Below are 18779 nucleotides of genomic sequence, written 5' to 3'. Positions count from 1 at the left end.
CTTCCTCTGTAAGGGCTTAATACAGGACCTAACATTTTTTAGAAAATAAAAAGAAAACACAGCTACTGTGTAGAAAGATACAATTACGCTTATATTAAATGTGGTATTTTCCTCCAGAGACTTAAAATATTCCATAGCTGACCTTTTCAGTGTCAAGAATTATTTCTCTGAACCAGCTCTAGCATTAGATATTGCAGACTTCTGAAGGAGGAGACTTGAGGAAGGTGCCAATAAAAATATGCCTTTGAAAGCCAGAGTATAATATCTTATGTATTTAGTATTAAATAAGGAACGTACTCAAACCTCAAGATAGGAAAAAATAAAACTGAACATAAGGAAAAAATCTTTCAGTTGAGCCAAATGTTTTATGAACTGCAGTAACAGTAGGGCATAGCTAATTTTTTACGAACTATTGCTTAAACAAAAACAAACAAGTAATTCACCAAGGTCAAAATATGCCAGCTGAATATAACACAGGTTTATGTAGCTCTTTGGTCTCAAGTTAATGATTTTATGCCACTGACCTTAGGTTAACCAGCTGGGTGAACTGACTTCACATGGCTGCAAAATGACTTGAATAACATTTGAATATGCATTGACTATCTCAGAAAGTACATGGAGAGAATCTAGATGAAACTTTACTAAACTTTCTACAAGAATGTTCAAACTTGACTATGCCAACCAAACTCGCTAAGAGAAATGGCATAAAGCAGATTAATGAACAGTTCCTGAACTAGTGGGACATACATAGTTGTGGTATTAAAGGAATAGCTTTAGGAAAACAAACAAGCAAACAACCCTACATCCAGGAGATTTGCACAGATTTCCAGGGACCAAGATGTTCTGGATTTTCAGACTTTAAAACTGACAAAATCTCAAGCAGCATTAGCAGGGCTAGGCTTGCAGATCTGGGGATACTTCATTTTTACAGATCAAGTCAATAAAAGCTGCATCTTCTTTGAAAGCTTATTAACTCTGAGCATGCATTTATACTAAACCTTTATTTCTGCATTTATTTATTTATTTATTTATTTAAATAAGCCAAACCCACCCACAGGTGGGATTTTTTTCCACATGTAGTCTCACATATAGGACTTCTAATTCAAAATAAGTCTAACAGGTAAAAAATGCATTAATAAATATAAGACAAAATACAGTTTAAATATATAATAAGAAAGAGCTGATAACTAATTTTCCATTCACATACAGGGTTTTTTTCATTAGACTAAAATACAACAAAACCAGCAACTGACTATTAGAAATATGTATTTCAGAACTCCAGAAACACAATGCCCTTACCAGTCAGTGTACCCTTAGAGGCTTTAATTGCAAATATTTCACATTATCTGATAGAAGCAAAATGTAAAACATGAAATATTAAAAGATGAAAATATGGCAGCTGAAGAAAAGAGCTCCAGGCACAAACCTGCAAGGGGCAGTCTTGGCTTACATGGTTTGTAAGCCACATAGATTTGCAAGCTTGGAAGGGTAATCAGAACATTTTGGTGTTCCTACATTTGCCATAAAATGCATTACATGCAAACAGTAACTTCTTCCATGTCTGAGATGCTACTGAAACGTTCCTTAAAAATTAATCCCTCTCTTTTACGTCCATCATAGCTATTATTTTAGGAAGATCTGTAAATCCGCAGCCTTGGCATTCCATACTCTCCACCTGCAATCCCTTGAGCATTTATTTGAAGGGCAAACAGTAACTTTAGTTTTCAGAAACTTGAACCTACAATCAGAAAAATATAAAGATACTGCTGTGGGGCTCTTCCACGTTGAACAGACTCTCCTGAGTCCTCCTCCTGAGTGATCTTCCTCTCCTCAGGAGGGAAACTGAAAGGTTTCTGAACCATCATATGAAACAATTAGGGAAGAAAGTAGCCCCCTGGCAGCATTTAAGTGAGCATGTACTCTTTAAAAAAGCCCGTAGATAAAATTAAAGTCCCCCAAACATGCTGAGTCAGACCCAGCATGCACTTGATTTCTATTACTTGGGAGGAAAAGCCACAAAAAAAATTTAAAAAAAGAAAACAAAAAAAAAACAACAACAAAAACCAAACAAATCCCACACGTACCTGTAGCACAGCAAGTGTGGGAGACAGCAGAGGCAAGTGACAAGGACTCAGCGTGGGTAGTTACCACTGACTGGGATCCCAAAGAAAGTGCGAACTCATAAAATGAAAGGAGTGAGCACAAGGATCAGGTTTCTTCAAATAAGCATTACATAAGGTACTGCCTTTATTTTGGCGTGGTGCAGCCACAAAGTCGAAGGTTCACTCTTTTAAAAGCCGTTAATTTCCTTGCTAGTGTAGACAGAGGGGAGTGTTGCTGCTGTGAGGAGTACTGCTGCAGCTGAGTTCCAGACCTTCCTTTTAAATGACACAAAAGGATATTAAGCATTGCAGGTCCTTTCTTTTCAGCTTAGGAAACATGTTGACTGAGATGAGCAATTAATTTAGGCAAAAGTTTGTTGTTGTTGTTGTTTTGGTGGTGGTGGTGGTTTGTTGTTGTTTTTTTAAGGAGGTTTCTTTGTTTTTAAAGGTTAGGTTATTATCACTTTTAAACACTACACTGGCATTGTTATCATTAGACTGTTCATCCATTGATAAAAGACATATCAAAAGTCAGCAGGGTGATGCAGTGAAGTAGAGACGGTTTCAAAGCTCTAGAGAAGAAAAAGCTTATATTGCATGCTCTTTAAAAAAGCCCGTAGATAAAATTAAAGTCCCCCAAACATGCTGAGTCAGACCCAGCATGCACTTGATTTCTCTTACTTGGGAGGAAAAGCCACAAAAAAATTTTAAAAAAAGAAAACAAAAAAAAAACAACAACAAAAACCAAACAAATCCCACACGTACCTGTAGCACAGCAAGTGTGGGAGACAGCAGAGGCAAGTGACAAGGACTCAGCGTGGGTAGTTACCACTGACTGGGATCCCAAAGAAAGTGCGAACTCATAAAATGAAAGGAGTGAGCACAAGGATCAGGTTTCTTCAAATAAGCATTACATAAGGTACTGCCTTTATTTTGGCGTGGTGCAGCCACAAAGTCGAAGGTTCACTCTTTTAAAAGCCGTTAATTTCCTTGCTAGTGTAGACAGAGGGGAGTGTTGCTGCTGTGAGGAGTACTGCTGCAGCTGAGTTCCAGACCTTCCTTTTAAATGACACAAAAGGATATTAAGCATTGCAGGTCCTTTCTTTTCAGCTTAGGAAACATGTTGACTGAGATGAGCAATTAATTTAGGCAAAAGTTTGTTGTTGTTGTTGTTTTGGTGGTGGTGGTGGTTTGTTGTTGTTTTTTTAAGGAGGTTTCTTTGTTTTTAAAGGTTAGGTTATTATCACTTTTAAACACTACACTGGCATTGTTATCATTAGACTGTTCATCCATTGATAAAAGACATATCAAAAGTCAGCAGGGTGATGCAGTGAAGTAGAGACACAGTTTCAAAGCTCTAGAGAAGAAAAAGCTTATATTGCATGGGAAAAATATTGTCTCTTTCAAAGTGAAAATAAATAACATGTAAAAAGATTACAGGCTTGTAGATTTCTGTATATATCATTATAATAAGTGTTTAAAATGCTGATACACTTTAATTCAATCCACAACATTTCATATTTTTTTTCCTTTTGAATTAAAGTGACTGTGTGATCCTTGTTGCCCTTTCCTTCTCCTGATCTCCCTTTTATTGGATTATTAGAATTATTTTTTTAAAAATAAAGAATATCCTTCATCTGAGGATATTAGCAACCCAAAATTCACTGTTTCCTCAGAGGCGTGTTTAAAAAGTAGCAAAAAATGCACATGCTAATCTACCACCTTTGCCTTAGGGAAGCAACCAGCTTTACGATTTAGACCTCATAAATAAGGTGTTTTCCCATACTCTAGATAACTTTGTCCATGCAATTTCTTTACAACTCCTAAAATAAAGTAAAACAAATGAAAAAAGAAATCCTAGCAAAGAATTCCAGAGTGAAGTCATAAGGCTCATAACCCTACCCTTTTCTTTTGGTTTGTTTTTTTTGGCTTTTCCCACTTGTATACTACAAACTATAACCACAAACTATAGCACACAGGAAGCTTAGATACTCCACAGCAACTTCCAAGAGCAAAAGTAAAATAAAGGTAAGAAAAATTGGAAGCTTAAATCATTCCTAGAATAAAGACATTAAAGCAGTTCTTACTGAACCTTCTCTCCACTGGAGCTGCTTGACCACATTTCCACCCCCTTAGTCACAGTCATGTGGCTCCAGAAATTCTTTGTATGTCAGACTTTAACTTAATATTAACATTAAACTTTAGAAATCAAATGGCTTTTCATTTGACTTCCTGTTGTTTCCATGTTCCTTACTAGGCAATCCATGGCAATTTTTTTCACAGAATCAAAACTTAATTCAGCACATTCACGAGCTCCGGAGGTGCAGCTGGTTGCACTTTGTCCTGTCAATACATCCATCCCTCTTTTGGATCTCACATTTCCAGCTCTGACTCAGTGACTTACAGTATTATCATCCAGATTTGGCTGTACTTGTGGTAACCTGTAGCTACTTTGTCGGACCTGAGTCAAACTGTGACAGGCTGTACTTGTGGTAACCTGTAGCTACCCTTTCACTTCAAACAAATACTGCATCTTTGTTTTTTGCTTCTTGCTTAGTCACAGTGTCAGTGTTACAGTACACACGCTGTTTCCTTGTTTATGAGACAGCTGTTCTCTAAATATGTGGCCTAATAGTCCTCTTGCACATGAGCAAACCTTCTAACACTAACAGAACCCTGTTAATGTGGAGTCATCCAGGTTTTACACTGGGGTAATTAATGCACAATAAACTTCTAGACCTATGCCTTCTGGAAAAAATGTGTTATGAGAGCTGTATCACTCAGTTAACAGCTGGATTAATGCATTATGTATTAATGGTATCATATGACAACTGTTAAACAGCAGTGGCAGGCCAGAAATTCTCTGAAGACCTCCCCACAGGAAAGACAGAGGGCCATGAGCAGCATGTAAAGGAGGAAAACATGGATGGGAAAAAGCAGAAGAAATAAAAATATCATTGAGAGATGGTTAATACTTGACTATTTTAAGTGACACACCACAATGTATATTCCTCTGATAATGTATCAGTTTAATTTGAGAGATTGTCATTAGTAAAACTAAGGCTTTCCTGCATTGCATTTTCTTCCCATTATGGAATAATGGAATTGTCAGAGTTGGAAGGGACCTCTAGAGACCACCTAGTCCAACTCTCCTGCTAAAGCAGGATCGCCTGTAGCACAGTACTCAGGACTGCATCCAGGTGGGTTTTGAATATCTCCAGGGAAGGAGACTTCATAACCTCCCTGAGCAGTTCCAGGGCTCTGTCACCCTCACCATAAAGAAGTTTTTCCTCATATTTAAATGGAACTTCTTATATTCCAGCTTGTGCCCATTGCCCCTTGTCCTTTCACTGGGAACTACTGGAAAGAGTCTGGCTCCATCCTCCTTGCTCTCACCTTCAGATACTTACAGGCATTATTAAGGTCTCCCCTCAGCCTTCCCTTCTCCAGGCTAAAGAGTCCCAGCTCTCTCAGCTTTTCCTCATAAATCCCATCTTTATCAGTACCACTGAGGAGGTGAAAGGGACATTCATTCTTCTTTTTTTTTTTTTTTCTTATAACTTCAGAAGTATCAGCACCCAGTGAAGATACTAGGCAGCTGGTTTCAACCTAATGAACACAAGCCTTTCTCCCCATGAGGCATAATTAAACTGTGGAACTCACTGCCAGAGGGTGCACTGGAGGTTAGCATTTCAAGCAGGTTCAAAATGGTACTGGCAAAGTCAGAGGCTGGGTCCATCAGGGGCCAGTCCAACACACTGCTCCAGTGGCAACACCCAGCTCAGTAACCCCCTGAAGGGCAGCCTGGCTGCCACGATGAGGAGTCAGAGGGGAAACTCCTTACCCAGCCACTGCTGGCCAGGGATGCAGGCTGGGCACTGAGGTAGATGCAATCTTGAGCTGATGCAACATGGAGTTTTTCATTGTTTTATTGATGGAAAAATCATGTAACAAGATACGTTATGCAAAAACATGTAACATTTCATGCTTAAGCAGCAACCATAGTTTATAAAAACACACAGTACAAGTGCCCTATCTGCAGATTGCATTGCAATTTGAATTCCTAAACTGACCACGAAATTATCTATAGTTTCACAGAACCAAATGTAACCAAAGAAAGTAGTACCCCACCTGAATACTCTTAGCTACAAACTTTGCAACAAAATATGCCCATTTATGTCACCTGCTAAATACACATCTGCCACCAAACAGAACCCAGTCTCTCAGAATGAGCTTCACCAAGCAATGTATTTGTGTAGAAATTAGCAGAATAGCAGCCATAACACAAAAAGAAATTAATTTACAATTTGTTTTATTTACTTCAAGCATTAAGATAAACCTCAAGGAACTGTAGAATATTTCATAGCATATTAAAACACGACATTACAAGGTGAAATCTGGGCCTTCTTCAAAAAGTATCAGTTAGAAAACACTGACAAAAAACGACAAAGAATATTGTTTGCTTTTTTACTTAATTTCTGTTCCAGCAAACTCTCCCCTCTAATTTCCTAAAATGTGTTACCAAAAATCTCCAGCGTATTACATAATTGTGTTACAGACTGAGTTGCTTGCTCTTCTATTAGATGTATTTATTCAGCCAGTTGATCATATCCTTTCTTCCTTCCTCAATATAAAGCTTATCTTGAGGATTGATATCTTCTCTTCTTCTATGTACAAAACCATGGGTTTGTCCAGGATAAATTTTAACTTCAAAATCGACTTTACAATTTCTCTTTAGCTTCTGCTCCAGCAGGGTGACCTGCAATATAGAGCATAATAGTAATTATATTAATATAGCCATAGTCCATGCTTCCAGTCCTCAGCTTGTTCATAGTGCAGCTCCCTAATGTATCCTTCATGCTAGGCACTAATAACCAGGCTCCATATGGGCAAAACAAAAAGTAAAATTATTTCAGGGAAAAAGCAAAACCTTCGCAGTAAAGGCCTAGAAAATTTGTTAGAATATTAAGACAGGTTCAACAATCTGCAAAAATACAGATACAGCAGAAATATTTTCTACATGTGAAATATATGGCATTGCTAAATACACCACAACTGAACAAAAAGCTTCTAACTGACACCTATGGAAGCAATTCTGTGTATCCTACGTGGTTTATGGGTTCCTAGGACCAACAGAAAACAAAGTCATACTAGAATACTCCAAAACAGCAATGGGATTTTGTTGAAACTTTGTTACCTGGGTTACTAGCCATATTTTTAAAAAATAAAAGAGACTTAAGAAAAAAAATATCTAGTTTTCAATCTTTGCCTAGGTTCCATTAGCCCTGCTATGTCTAGCTCAGTTTTTCAAATTTTCTGCTTATTTTTTGACCTTCAAGCACTATTATGAGGCTGAGTTTTGACTCCCAATTCAGGATGGAAATATAAACTTGCAGTAATGAAAGAAGATAGAGGTTATTAGCATACTTGATCAAGGGGAATGTAGTCATCTTTTTCAGCAAAAATGAAAAATGTAGGGCTCAGGAGACTGGATATATCATCAGAATCCTTGATTAGTCCTAGAAAACATTAAAGAAACAACAAAAAAGCCCCTCAATTTGCTTTCAATGTGAAATCTATATTCAAATACAGCACCCCAGTTTTACAGTTAAAAGTTTTCACATCTCACACAATACATAGCTATAAATATTAGCTTTACTTTCAAGCTACTGTAACCATGGCTCCTAGAAGAATACTTTACTAGATTAAAACTCTATTTAAGCCAGTTTCTTAAGATACAGACTGGATATCTGACTTACTAAGACTTGAAAGATGCCTTCTGTGCATACAAGCTTGAGTTCTTTGGAATTGACTAGGAAAAGCAATGTTTTAGTAAGTAGACCACAATTTACATTCTGGGAATGTTACCCAAGGGCTCTCCAAGCTGTTTCAGCAGAGCATAAAAGGAAAGCTGGTGCTAAAATAACCACAACCTGACTTTCACAGAATCATAGAATGGTTTGTGTTGAAAAGGACCTTAAGGGTTCCAGCCCCCTGCTATGGGCAGGTACTTTGCAGAGTATCTAGATAAAAACAACACTCTACTCCTGGGTGAAGTTCTAGCTCTGCAGCAGGCAGAGCAGCAGTAAACAGGAAAAGAGAGCTGAACTGAGGAAGTGACTGAAGGACATGTCTGTTTGTTCAGACTTGAAATAAAGACATATCTGCTATGACCCATTCTGAAACTAGGAGCAAATATCCTCACCACCATCTTCTTTTCATAATATCCTTCCTACTCTGCTGAGAATACAATAGATTAGACTAGACTAGACTAATCTCAGCTGGAAGGGACCTACAACAATCATCTAGTCCAACTACCTGACCACTTCAGGGCTGACTAGAAGTTAAAGTATGTTGTTAAGGGCATTGTCTAAATGCCTCTTAAACACTGACAGGCTTGGGGCATTGACCACCTCTCTAGGAAGCCTGTTCCAGTGTTTGACCACCCTCTCAGCAAATAAATGCTTCCTAACATCCAGCCTAAACCTCCTCTGGTGCCGCTCTGAACCACTGCCACGTGAAATACCTCTCTTCATCAGCTGACAGCCTGATTTGAAGAAACAATCCCAGACCAAGTACTTAAGCTACACAATACAGACATTGTGTACTTGCTTGTATTACATTGTTGTATTTACCTACCATAGAGAGATACACCAGCCTTCAATTCCAGGTATGTCATCATCAGGTGATGTACACCAACACCACCCCAGCAAAAACCAATGACCCCTAATCTGTTTGCACCACACTGTTCCTTTAGATATTTCAGGACAGCATCAGATTCTCTGGAAAATACAGAAAAATGCAACTAAGCACCCAAAGTAAAACCAGTATTTGAAAATATGCAAAGAAAATGTAGAGATGCATGTAAGTGTATCATGCTGCTACAGTATTTTCTTTCACATATTTTAAATAAATCATTCTTTCAGACAAATATTAGGGATTGCTAATTTGAAATCATCAGGAAAAAAAATAATAAAGTAATTTAAAAAACCCAACAAAAACCAAAAAGCAACAGCAACAACAAAACCAAACCAAAACAAAAAAAAAACTAAAAACCAAACCTGAATGGAATTAAATAAAAACACAACATGAATAACATATTTCAAAGGAAAACTAAAGGGATAGAAACTAGGTGACTGAATGAACACCTATGTAAGAGTTAAAAATCGCAGAATCACAGAGTGTACAGGGTTGGAAGGGACCTCTGCAGATCATCTCATCAAATCCCCCTGCCACAGCAGCTTAACCAGAATGGCATCCAGGCAGGTTTTGAATGTCTCCAGAGACGAAGCCTCCCCAGTCTCTCTGGGCAGCCTGTTCTAGTGTTCTGTTACCCTGATAGTAAAAACGTTTTTCCTTATGTTTAGGTTAAAATGCTTGTCTTCCAGTTTGTGACCATTGCCCCTTGCCCTGTCACTGGACACCACTGGAAAAAGTCTGGTCCCATCCCCCTGTCACCGTCCTTTAGAGACTTATCCTCCCACAGTCTCTTCTTCTCCATGCTGAACAGACCCAGCTTTCTCAGCCTTCTTGTACAGTAGATGCTCCAGTCCCCTAATCATCTTAGTGTCTCTGCACTGGACCCTCTCCAGCAGTTCTTTGTCATTCATGAACTGGGGAGCCCAGAACTGGACATAGTATTCCAGATGGGGCCTCACCAGGGCAGAGTAGAGGGGCAGGAGAACCTCCTTTGAACTGCTTGCCATACGAAAAGAAAAAGCTTAACATTTTCTAAGAAGCTGGATGAATTTTTGCTTTGTAAATGTAGATAGAAAAAGTAAAAAAAAATAAAATAAAACACACAAAAAAAACAGCCAAAAAAAACCACCCCCTAAAAACCCCAACACACACACACAAAAACTCAACAAAAAAAACCAAAACCAAACAAACCAAAACAAAACACCTCTCTAAAGAAGGTTACTCATTAGACAGTCAAACAAATTAGACAATAACTCTTAAGTTAGTGTCTCAGATGTAAGATACAGTGTCTGCAAGATAGTCAATGCAACAAACACGGTAGATGTTTTCAGGATTTACAAGGTAGCATGAAATAACACCTTGCCCGGATGTTGCATTGTGAAAACACCCATTTACCACTGAAGCAGGTGTCACCATGCAGAGGCAGTAAAGAGAAAGTATTGGTGGTAGAGAGCTAGCATTTAAGTCTTTTATAGCACCTCAAGACTATATTTCATCCTCAGTTCCTCGCCCCCTGGGGCACACAAGCCCATATACTTTGTTGATAGCTCAGCCTTGCAAATACCACATCATTCGCCAATGCTCAAACACACACAGAAGCAAATTAAGTGCCAAAAAATTCTTTCTTCACTCGCGCTGAAACTTGAAACATGTGAATTGCCTGTAAGAAATGCCACGCAGAGCCCAACCCTTCCTTCCCATTGCAGCAGAGAGATTCCAAACTAAAAGGTTTCCACGGCAAATGACCCCTCTGAGACAGGAATTCTCTGGAAATGATTCAGTTATGTGTCCCACAGCCTTCTCACCAAATACCTACGCCCAGCGACCTTCAACATAGCTACTCCAAACAGTCCAAGAAAGGTATCTGCTCTACCAGGAGGTTAATTAGTTTGGCCTCTAATTAGTCTGACCTCTTCCCAGTAATGCCTTGCCAACAGCTTCCTTCTGTGTTAGTAATGCAGCAGAGAACCTCTGCTAGTGACAGGTCTTTGCTGATAAATGCTCAGGCGGTGTTTCACATGAGAGGGGAAGACATAGTCTCTCCAGGGGCAGGACCAAAACAACAGGAGAAGTTACTTGCTAATATTAACAAGTTAAAATTAACCAACAGCTTAAATTAAAAGCTAACTGGAAACCATTACAGGCCACAGATCACTGCCTGAGCTGTGTTCTTCAAGGATTGTTTTATGTGTCATGGCACACGCTTCTTCACTGAGGACATGAAGGTCATTTATCATACAAACAGCCCAAGGGCTACAGGGCACTACCCTACACCAGGATTTAGAGGCCAGAAAATTCTAGGTTAAGTTACAGAGAAGAAAACACCTTTGCTTGGCATCCTGTAGGAGCCTGCATTTAACAGTCCAAGAGCATACCTGGTATACAAACAGTAGCAAAACCCTTTCAGTTAAGAGCAGCAATTGGTAAATGCCTATTATATCAGCTGCTCCAGTTGTCATTCTTTCTCCCCACTTCAAATGTTTCATTTTGTTTGGTTATGAGTAAAATTTTGGAAACTGTCTGTCAGTGTCCCTTCTAGTCACAGAGTTTTCTGTCAGTCTGCTGCAGTCATACATGCAGTCATACATGCAATAACAAAAGAATCCAAACATATTATCAGCATGCTGAAGAAATCAGTTCTATTTCTCTCCAGAGGTGGTGTGTTTCTGCTGTGAGGGGACATGGTAATTTGGACCACATGGTCTGCCTTTGAGGCAGAGGACAAAAGCCTTTAAGCCACCTTATAAGAGTCTCTCAGGAAAGAGCAAAACCAGAGGTGCTACAAACACTGCTATAGTTCAGGAAGACACTGGTAAAGCCCATTTCAAAATCTGCAAGAGAAAACCAAAGCAGGTATTATAGACTTCATGACTAGAAGGAAATTACAAGTTAAGGAGTCCAAAGAACATTTTAATATAACGGGGCTGATGTGCATCCAGAAAATCTGAGTGATTAAGAAAATGACACTGCTGAATACAAGTCAGTTTTCAGTCAGCCATCCTAAAGCCTAGGAGAAGGAATGCAGTTATACCGACAGCTGGAAAGAACTGGAATCGAGTTGCTTCAGCCGTGGTGTCAGGATAACATCATTAGTAGCGAGTGAAGAGGTCTTTGATCCCACTAACTACAAGAGCATATAGTCTGCATGTAAGTGCAGGCTTGTGCTTTTCCCTTGGCCTTCACTAAGCCAAGAGCTTGCCTATAAGGTTGCAGCAGCAAACAGCTCTGTTCTTTTACTGCCATGTAGCTGTTCAATGCTACGGTGCTAGCAGAGGACTCTTGCCACACGTTGTCCAAAGTCAGTGTCTCTTCCTAGGTAGCCGACACACCACGAGTTCAAATCTCAACAAACTTGGTCTTAAAAATTCTTCACAGTGAACAGAAGAGGCTGCACGCCCAGTGTGTGCTCAGAGCCCTGAACATGTCCAGTCCTCCCTCCCCCAGGGGTTTGCAGCCAAGACCCAGGGTCAGCTCAGAGCCAGTGCAGGTGAGGGCTGCTCCATCCCCTCTGGTGAGCATGGGGAGATGCTCCCCAGCAGCGCAGGCAGCAGCCTGAGCCAGGGCTGACAGCGTCTGACCCCATGGGAGCTGCTCCTCAGCTGCAGCTCTTGCTTGAGCTACAGCTCCTGCGGTTGCAGACGTGCCTGTGCCAGGCCGTGGGCCCTGATGATCCTGTTTCAGATCACGGACCCAGGCTGAGTTCCCAGCTTGGCCTCAGCCCTGCCACATCAGTACAGACCTGCCTGGTGGTCACTGGACTTCACCTGATACTGGTTAATGCCTCTGGACCTGCCCCTGACCCCAAGCCCCCCATTCCCAGATTGACTTTGGAGCTGCCCCAGTTAACCCTGGCTGCCATCCTGGTGCCTGCCCTGCCCGTCTTTCTGGAGCACTGTGGGATGGGGCCCTGGCACTGCCAACAGATACTCCTCTTGGCTCCCAACACCTTGTTCCCTTCAGAGCTGCCAGGCTTCACTGTGCCCTCACAGCAGGTAACCCAGCCAGCAGCCACCTGGGGCCAGTTACACCATGCTAGGCAAATACAATGACATAATCCAAAACTCTTTTCTTCTCTCCATACAACATGTTGATGTATCAGTCTATTACATTTGGTGAGACTTGGGATTGAAATAATTCTTTCTCACTGCTTGTGTCACTGGTCATTTTTAAATCATGCTTCTTAAGGCAGAGAAAGCAATTAGTTGTCTGTGGTATCAACATCATATGACAAAACTCTTCACTAAGCCATTGCGGAGAGAGTTGTCCTTGAACTTTGTTCAAGACAAAATAAAAGGTCACTGATTCCATACATTTCAAAGGAGTTATTAAAAAAGGCCACCTTCACTGGTAGATTATGTACAATTCCCCCCCCCCCCCCAAAAAAAAAAACCAACAAACAAAACCAAACACAACCAAACAAAACAAAACCAAAAAAAAGGGGGGGGAGGGGATGCGGGGATTGGCATGCAACAATACATGACAGCATCAGGCAATGTGACATCTGGCTCCCTAACATCTTACTTGTTTATTTTCCTGGCATCTCGAGTTTTCAGCCAATCACCAAACTTGGACCAGTCATCAGAAGGTTTCCAAGCTTCTCTTTCTGCAAAAAAGTCTGGGCAGATGGCTCTGCATACACAGACACACACACAGACACACAAAATCAAAATTTAATTATTTGATCAAACTGTGAGATTTTTTTGACCCTTCATAGCATGGAAAGCTTCTATCCAGGCATAATCTTGTTTTTATTTCTTTTTTCCTGAGAAAGGAATGTTTTTAAACATCATTGTTAACTATTCCTCAGAAATACCTATGAGCTTTAAAAAAGTTTTCTACGTATCCAGATATGCCTTTTTCAATTACTAAACTATATAATCAAATTTGTGATACAAATCTGGAAAAATATAGTTACATAAAACAGCTATTTACTACAGAGCACATCATAAAGCTTACTTATAAGCTAGAAAAAAAAAAAAAAAGACACCTGATGAACTGAGGTCACGAAAGTAGAAGTGAAGGAAAAATGTGGGAAGGGAAGAGTGTTTGACTGCAGATGTCATTTGGCAATTGGAAAAAGGGAAATACAGTAAGAATTCACTCGGTAGTAAAGAGCTCCTGTATCTTGAGGGTGCCCAAACCCTGGCTTGGGATGAACTCGGCTGAAATGTGTTGCGTTACCAGCAGCAGAGTTGTGGTGGTGCAGTCACCCATGGATAGTACAGTCTCCTTATGCAGAAGGATGGAAGCATGCACTCTGAAGGCTGCCATCACTAGGTCACCCCCAGAACTGCTGTGTGATCTGCCAAGCCTAGGTGTGTGTTCTCCCAAGCCTAGCCCACTGGAAAGCAATGGGATCCCTGGGAAACTTCTATCATCTTTCATTTATTAAATACCTTTTGCTCTCTCTCTCCTCAGACACACAGTATATATCTCAGTGATCATGGTGAAACAACCAGATCAGTTTAGGCTAAACCAGAGCAAAGTAAGTCTAAACCAGAGGAAAGTATGTTGCAAGCTTCTTTTTTTTACTGCGTTTGATCATTTCTGTGAAAAAAAAATGCTGATATCCACAGTATGCTTGTGTTTGGAAAGGCATGAGCAAAACTGCCCAGCCCTTGAATGAGTACTTGTCAAAGAGGCTAGTTATTGCTTTGAAAGTGAACCTTCCCACGTAGAAGAACAGGTTCTGCCCACAAACTAGCCTGATAAGACACTACAAAATGTGGTCTCTGAAATACATTTCTCATAGCTTCTCATCCCACACTGCACTAAGAAAATATCCAGGTGTTTTCCTCTCAATAAATATTAAGACACTCACAGCCTCTCTTCACTCAGATGCTGAAGCCTGAAAACTCTCAGCTCTTCTCCTGCCTAGAGCCTTCTTCCCTTGATCACTGCAGCATTAGCAGTACAGGTGGAGGGAAATAAGGTATTGCAGAAGGAAAATTCTAGGAATTAAGGTGTGGAGAACTGCTGCTTTGCCTGAGTGAACTCTTACTGTAAAAAGAAAGCACACTGTCATGCTAGCAATCTGCCAGTGTCCAGCACAGTATGAAGGGTGTATGTCCAGTCTCATGTTGAGAATGGTTGCATTTGGTCACAGGAAAAACATACTTCCAATCATGGAGCAGAATAGAACATCAAGAACTCAGGTAAGATGGCAGCAAGGAGCAGACTATAGACCAATTTGTTGCTCCAGTGTATCAGAAAACTCTAATCTTCACAAGGTTAGTATCTTCATCTTGCAGAGACAGAGTGCTCCTTTTGGCTCCCCAGACAGACCTCAGGCACATGGCAACTGTCTGCTGACATCTGACTTCCCTCAAACTCCACAGGCTGAGTGTATTAAAGGCAGCTTCTCTCAAAATGAAACCATGACACAATTAGGTGGAATTAGGCTTTTTGGAACTGCAGGCTAGTCCCAACCCTATAAAAATGTTTGAAATGTATACTGTAAATAGAGTACCTTGCAGCACATTGCAAAATGTTGCTGCATTTTGGAATTTAACTGCTATAAGGCACCAAAAATGAGTGTGACAGAATTGCAGGGGGGGAAAGGATTGCATTTAATACCCAGCTTGTGCATAGGAATAATTCATATGCACATACCCAATCTGCATATTCAATATCACATTCAAAATATATGACGTTAATTCATATTTCTGCTTACAATTTTTTTTAAATCCCATCATGTAATTTAGCTTGAATGACTGCTTATTTTAAAAATACTTCAAAAAAAAGAATACATACTTCTGCTTCAGGACACACTGTTTTTAAAAGCCATCTCATATTGCTGGGAAAATTATGAGAATCACTTTTTACTGCACCATGTTTTCAATATTCTACAAATTCTATGTGAGCAGTCACTTCTGTAAACAGCAAAGTATGCTGTGCTCTACAACATTTCACAGCAATGTTCCTTTGTGCTTATGGAAATACAGCACTCAAACCACCCTGGTAATAGTTTCTTCTTGTGTGGGAATAGCAGTTCTAATGTAAGGCTAGAAATTACAAAAAGTGGGATTTTGTGCAGAAGAAAAGATTTCTTACATGTATCCATTAGCCGCCAGCATATCAGCCATGTATCTGGTGTTGGGGAGTTGCCATCCAAATATATCATGAATCACAATCACAGCTTTGCCTGTGCTGGCAGGTGGTTTGCAAACGTAGGCCTTGATGTGCTCAACTTGCACTTCCTGGCCACGGCCTCCATAGTCAAACCTGTCTCCAATATCACATGGGCAGGGCCTCGACTCATTAGCCATCTAGGAATCTGCAGGAAAGCAAAAAGGACAAACAGCAATACAATTTATTTGCAGTAACCACTGTGATTATGGGTCATAATCTTTATGCAGTCCCCTCCAGACACCTACTAACACCCACCTGATACTGCAAGTTAAAAGTGAAAGCTCCAGGTGTTTATTGTGAACAGGCTCTTGACAACAACCCTCTCTGGTTCCGTAAATACTCATGAATTCCAGGTCTGTCAGCATAACCCAGGACTGCAGCAAGGCCAGAAGGAGAGCTTGTGTCAGTCTGCCATTCCCAGCTTTGTGCCTGGAGCAATTCAGCATGTGATAACTACATTTCCATGTGATGACCCCATACACTGTGTTTCATAACCATTCCTCTCATGTGATCTCACAGCTCCTCCTCACAGGCTGGCTCATGGTTAACCTGTTGCTGTTAATCCTGCCAGACCCCTCTGTCAGCGTGCTGCTTTCCTGGCTATTTTTTCTCTTCAAGTTTTTATTGTGCATGTCCCCTTTCCCCTGCTGCTACCTACATGCACTTTGCTGGTCCCTTGTACCCCCAGCTGTGTACAGCCCTTTCCCAGGGAACCCTTCACTAACTGACATCTCTAAAAGCTGTAATGAATCAACTCACAGAAGGTAAATCAGCAAAGGGTTTTCTCTCAGAGTTACACACTATGTAATCTGAATTAAGACAGGTCAGAGGAATACAGAGACATACACCAGTGTTGTGTATAACATATACTCAGACATCACAGATACATCACTTCTCTAGAGGTATAAATTAAAAAAAAAAACTGGAAACTACTCTCTCTCTCCTCAAGTGAAGAAACATTTCCAAAGAGTTTATGACCTAACAGGTCTTATCAGTAGAATTTCTCAAGCTCAGTTTAATTTCTTGTTCCTTTCCACTGGGGATAGGGCATTGTAACATCTTTTTAAGCCAAACTAACTTTTGGTGGCCCATCCTCCTCCCCCTCCATTAAGCAGGTCACACACAGAGCATTTTTTTTTAACCCTAGTCTATGAAACTGTTTAAGCTAGCTCTGCCACCACTCTTAACTGATCAAAATGACACTGCTTATTGACAAGAGCTTCCCATGTAAATGCATGCACTGGAAGGATATTCCATGGTCTGGCTGGTTCCCTTACTATAGTGAAATGCAGAATGCTGGAAATAAAAATCAAATGCACTCTTCAATGCTTAACTGTTTTGTCAGGAATATACCTTAACCGTTTATCTGCTTCTAGATTTTCTAATTAATTCAAAAAGATGGCAAATAAGATCTATAACACACTTCCAATACTCACTCCCCTCTTCAATTTCTCTACTACAAATGTAACATGGTAAATGGTATTAAAAACAAAAGCAAACCCATGTTACTCCAAATCCTGCCTCTTTTCACGGGACAGTGCACTTTGGGGTGATACCTGGACAGGCTCCCAGCACCAAGAACTGACCCCCTTTAAGGACGTCTGTCAACAGAGCTTTTTTTGAATGAAACTCATCTCCTGACCTTCTGCAATCAATCACCGAATAACCTCCAAAAATGCAGTTCAAGTTTGATTTACCAGTTTGACTGCAGCTTTGCCAGCATTTCAAGGGGGCAGAAGTACCTTTTCCAAAGTTCACGCTAAGCAAAGGCAGGAGACTCCAAACACAGTTTGTTTAACTGACCAGACTTAGAACAGCTAATATCCTACCATTGTGCTTGCCGACTGGTTTCCCTCATTAGCAGCTCATCTGAGCAGTAAGCCAACAAAAAAATTATTTCTATTTAAGTAAAAGACTAATTTCTTTTAAAATAAACGCGTTTAAAAATACATGTAAAAACACAAGCTGTGTTCAAACAAAAATAACAATATTGCCAAGGTTTAATAAACAAAAACAACATGCCTCATCATTAAGTTTTTTTTTTTAAAACATATTGACTTGAAGAATGTTTACAAATTATTCACAGAAAGGGGTAAAACATCTTGTACTGCTGAGGCTATCCCTACAAACATGCCAAAATTCACAGCATAACATTTCTTTGAACTTAATGAATGCTTGGTAAAAAATCCTAATTAAATTGACATGGATGCAGCTGTTCAAAAGTACATAAAAATAGATGAGAGACTAACAGAGGTGTTGAGCAGAATATGAATAAAACACTTTTTTCTCCTCACATTCCGTAGAATTTATTTTTCATCAGAGAGGGCAGGGATAGGACAAGAGGCAATGGTTTTAAACTGAGAAAGGGAAGATTTAGGTTAGATATTAGGAAGGAATTTTTCACTATAAGGGTGGTGAAGAACTGGAATGGGTTGCCCAGGGAGTTTGTTGATGCCCCATCCCTGGAGGTTTTTAAAGCCAGGTTGGACAAGGTTTGTGCAACCTGGTCTAGTGGAAGGGTTCCCTGCTCATGGCAGGGGGGTTGGAACTTGATGATCTTTACAGTCCCTTCCAACCTTAATGATTCTATGATTTATCTGGTACAGCTAAAATACATTTAAATAAAAATTGCTGCAACCCAGGATTTTAAAATTGCCTATTAATTGAATTCTAATTTTCACCTGTATGTAATTCAATCACCACTAATTTAATGAGCAGAATGTTCCTAGTTTAGGAATATGATTACATTTCCTTTTAGATCAGCTCTTTGCTTTTGTGAAATTTCAAATTAAATACAGTTCAAACTTGTCTGCAGTTGAGACACATGAAGACTTTTAACATACCAGT

The 18779-nt window shown here is 40.0% G+C and overlaps 1 protein-coding gene across 1 annotated transcript; it reads right to left on the bottom strand.

Moving 5' to 3' along the window:
* Positions 1-6681: 6681 nt before the first annotated feature.
* LOC104392003 (carboxymethylenebutenolidase homolog) lies at positions 6682-16069 on the bottom strand. Its single transcript, XM_010001358.1, has 5 exons — positions 15855-16069; positions 13323-13430; positions 8742-8884; positions 7530-7621; positions 6682-6861 (listed from the first exon to the last, which is right to left on the bottom strand). The coding sequence occupies exons 1-5, from the start codon at positions 16067-16069 to the stop codon at positions 6682-6684; spliced, it is 738 nt and encodes a 245-aa protein (XP_009999660.1).
* Positions 16070-18779: the final 2710 nt, after the last annotated feature.

The sequence above is a fragment of the Chaetura pelagica genome, unplaced genomic scaffold, assembly GCF_000747805.2.
Source record: "Chaetura pelagica isolate M959 unplaced genomic scaffold, ChaPel_1.0 scaffold317, whole genome shotgun sequence".
NCBI classification, from domain to species: Eukaryota; Metazoa; Chordata; class Aves; order Apodiformes; family Apodidae; genus Chaetura; species Chaetura pelagica.
The sequence above is the reverse complement of the archived record's forward strand: the minus strand, read 5'-3'. Positions and strand labels throughout refer to the sequence as shown.

Coding starts and splice junctions, on each gene's coding strand:
- LOC104392003 (XM_010001358.1), bottom strand. CDS start 16,069: ATGGCTAATGAGTCGAGGCCCTGCCCATGTGATATTGGAGACAGGTTT. Junction 13,431..15,854: donor CTGGCGGCTAATGGATACAT/GTAAGAAATCTT, acceptor CTGTGTATGCAG/AGCCATCTGCCCAGACTTTT. Junction 7,622..8,741: donor GGCTGGTGTATCTCTCTATG/GTAGGTAAATAC, acceptor AATGTTTTCTAG/GACTAATCAAGGATTCTGAT.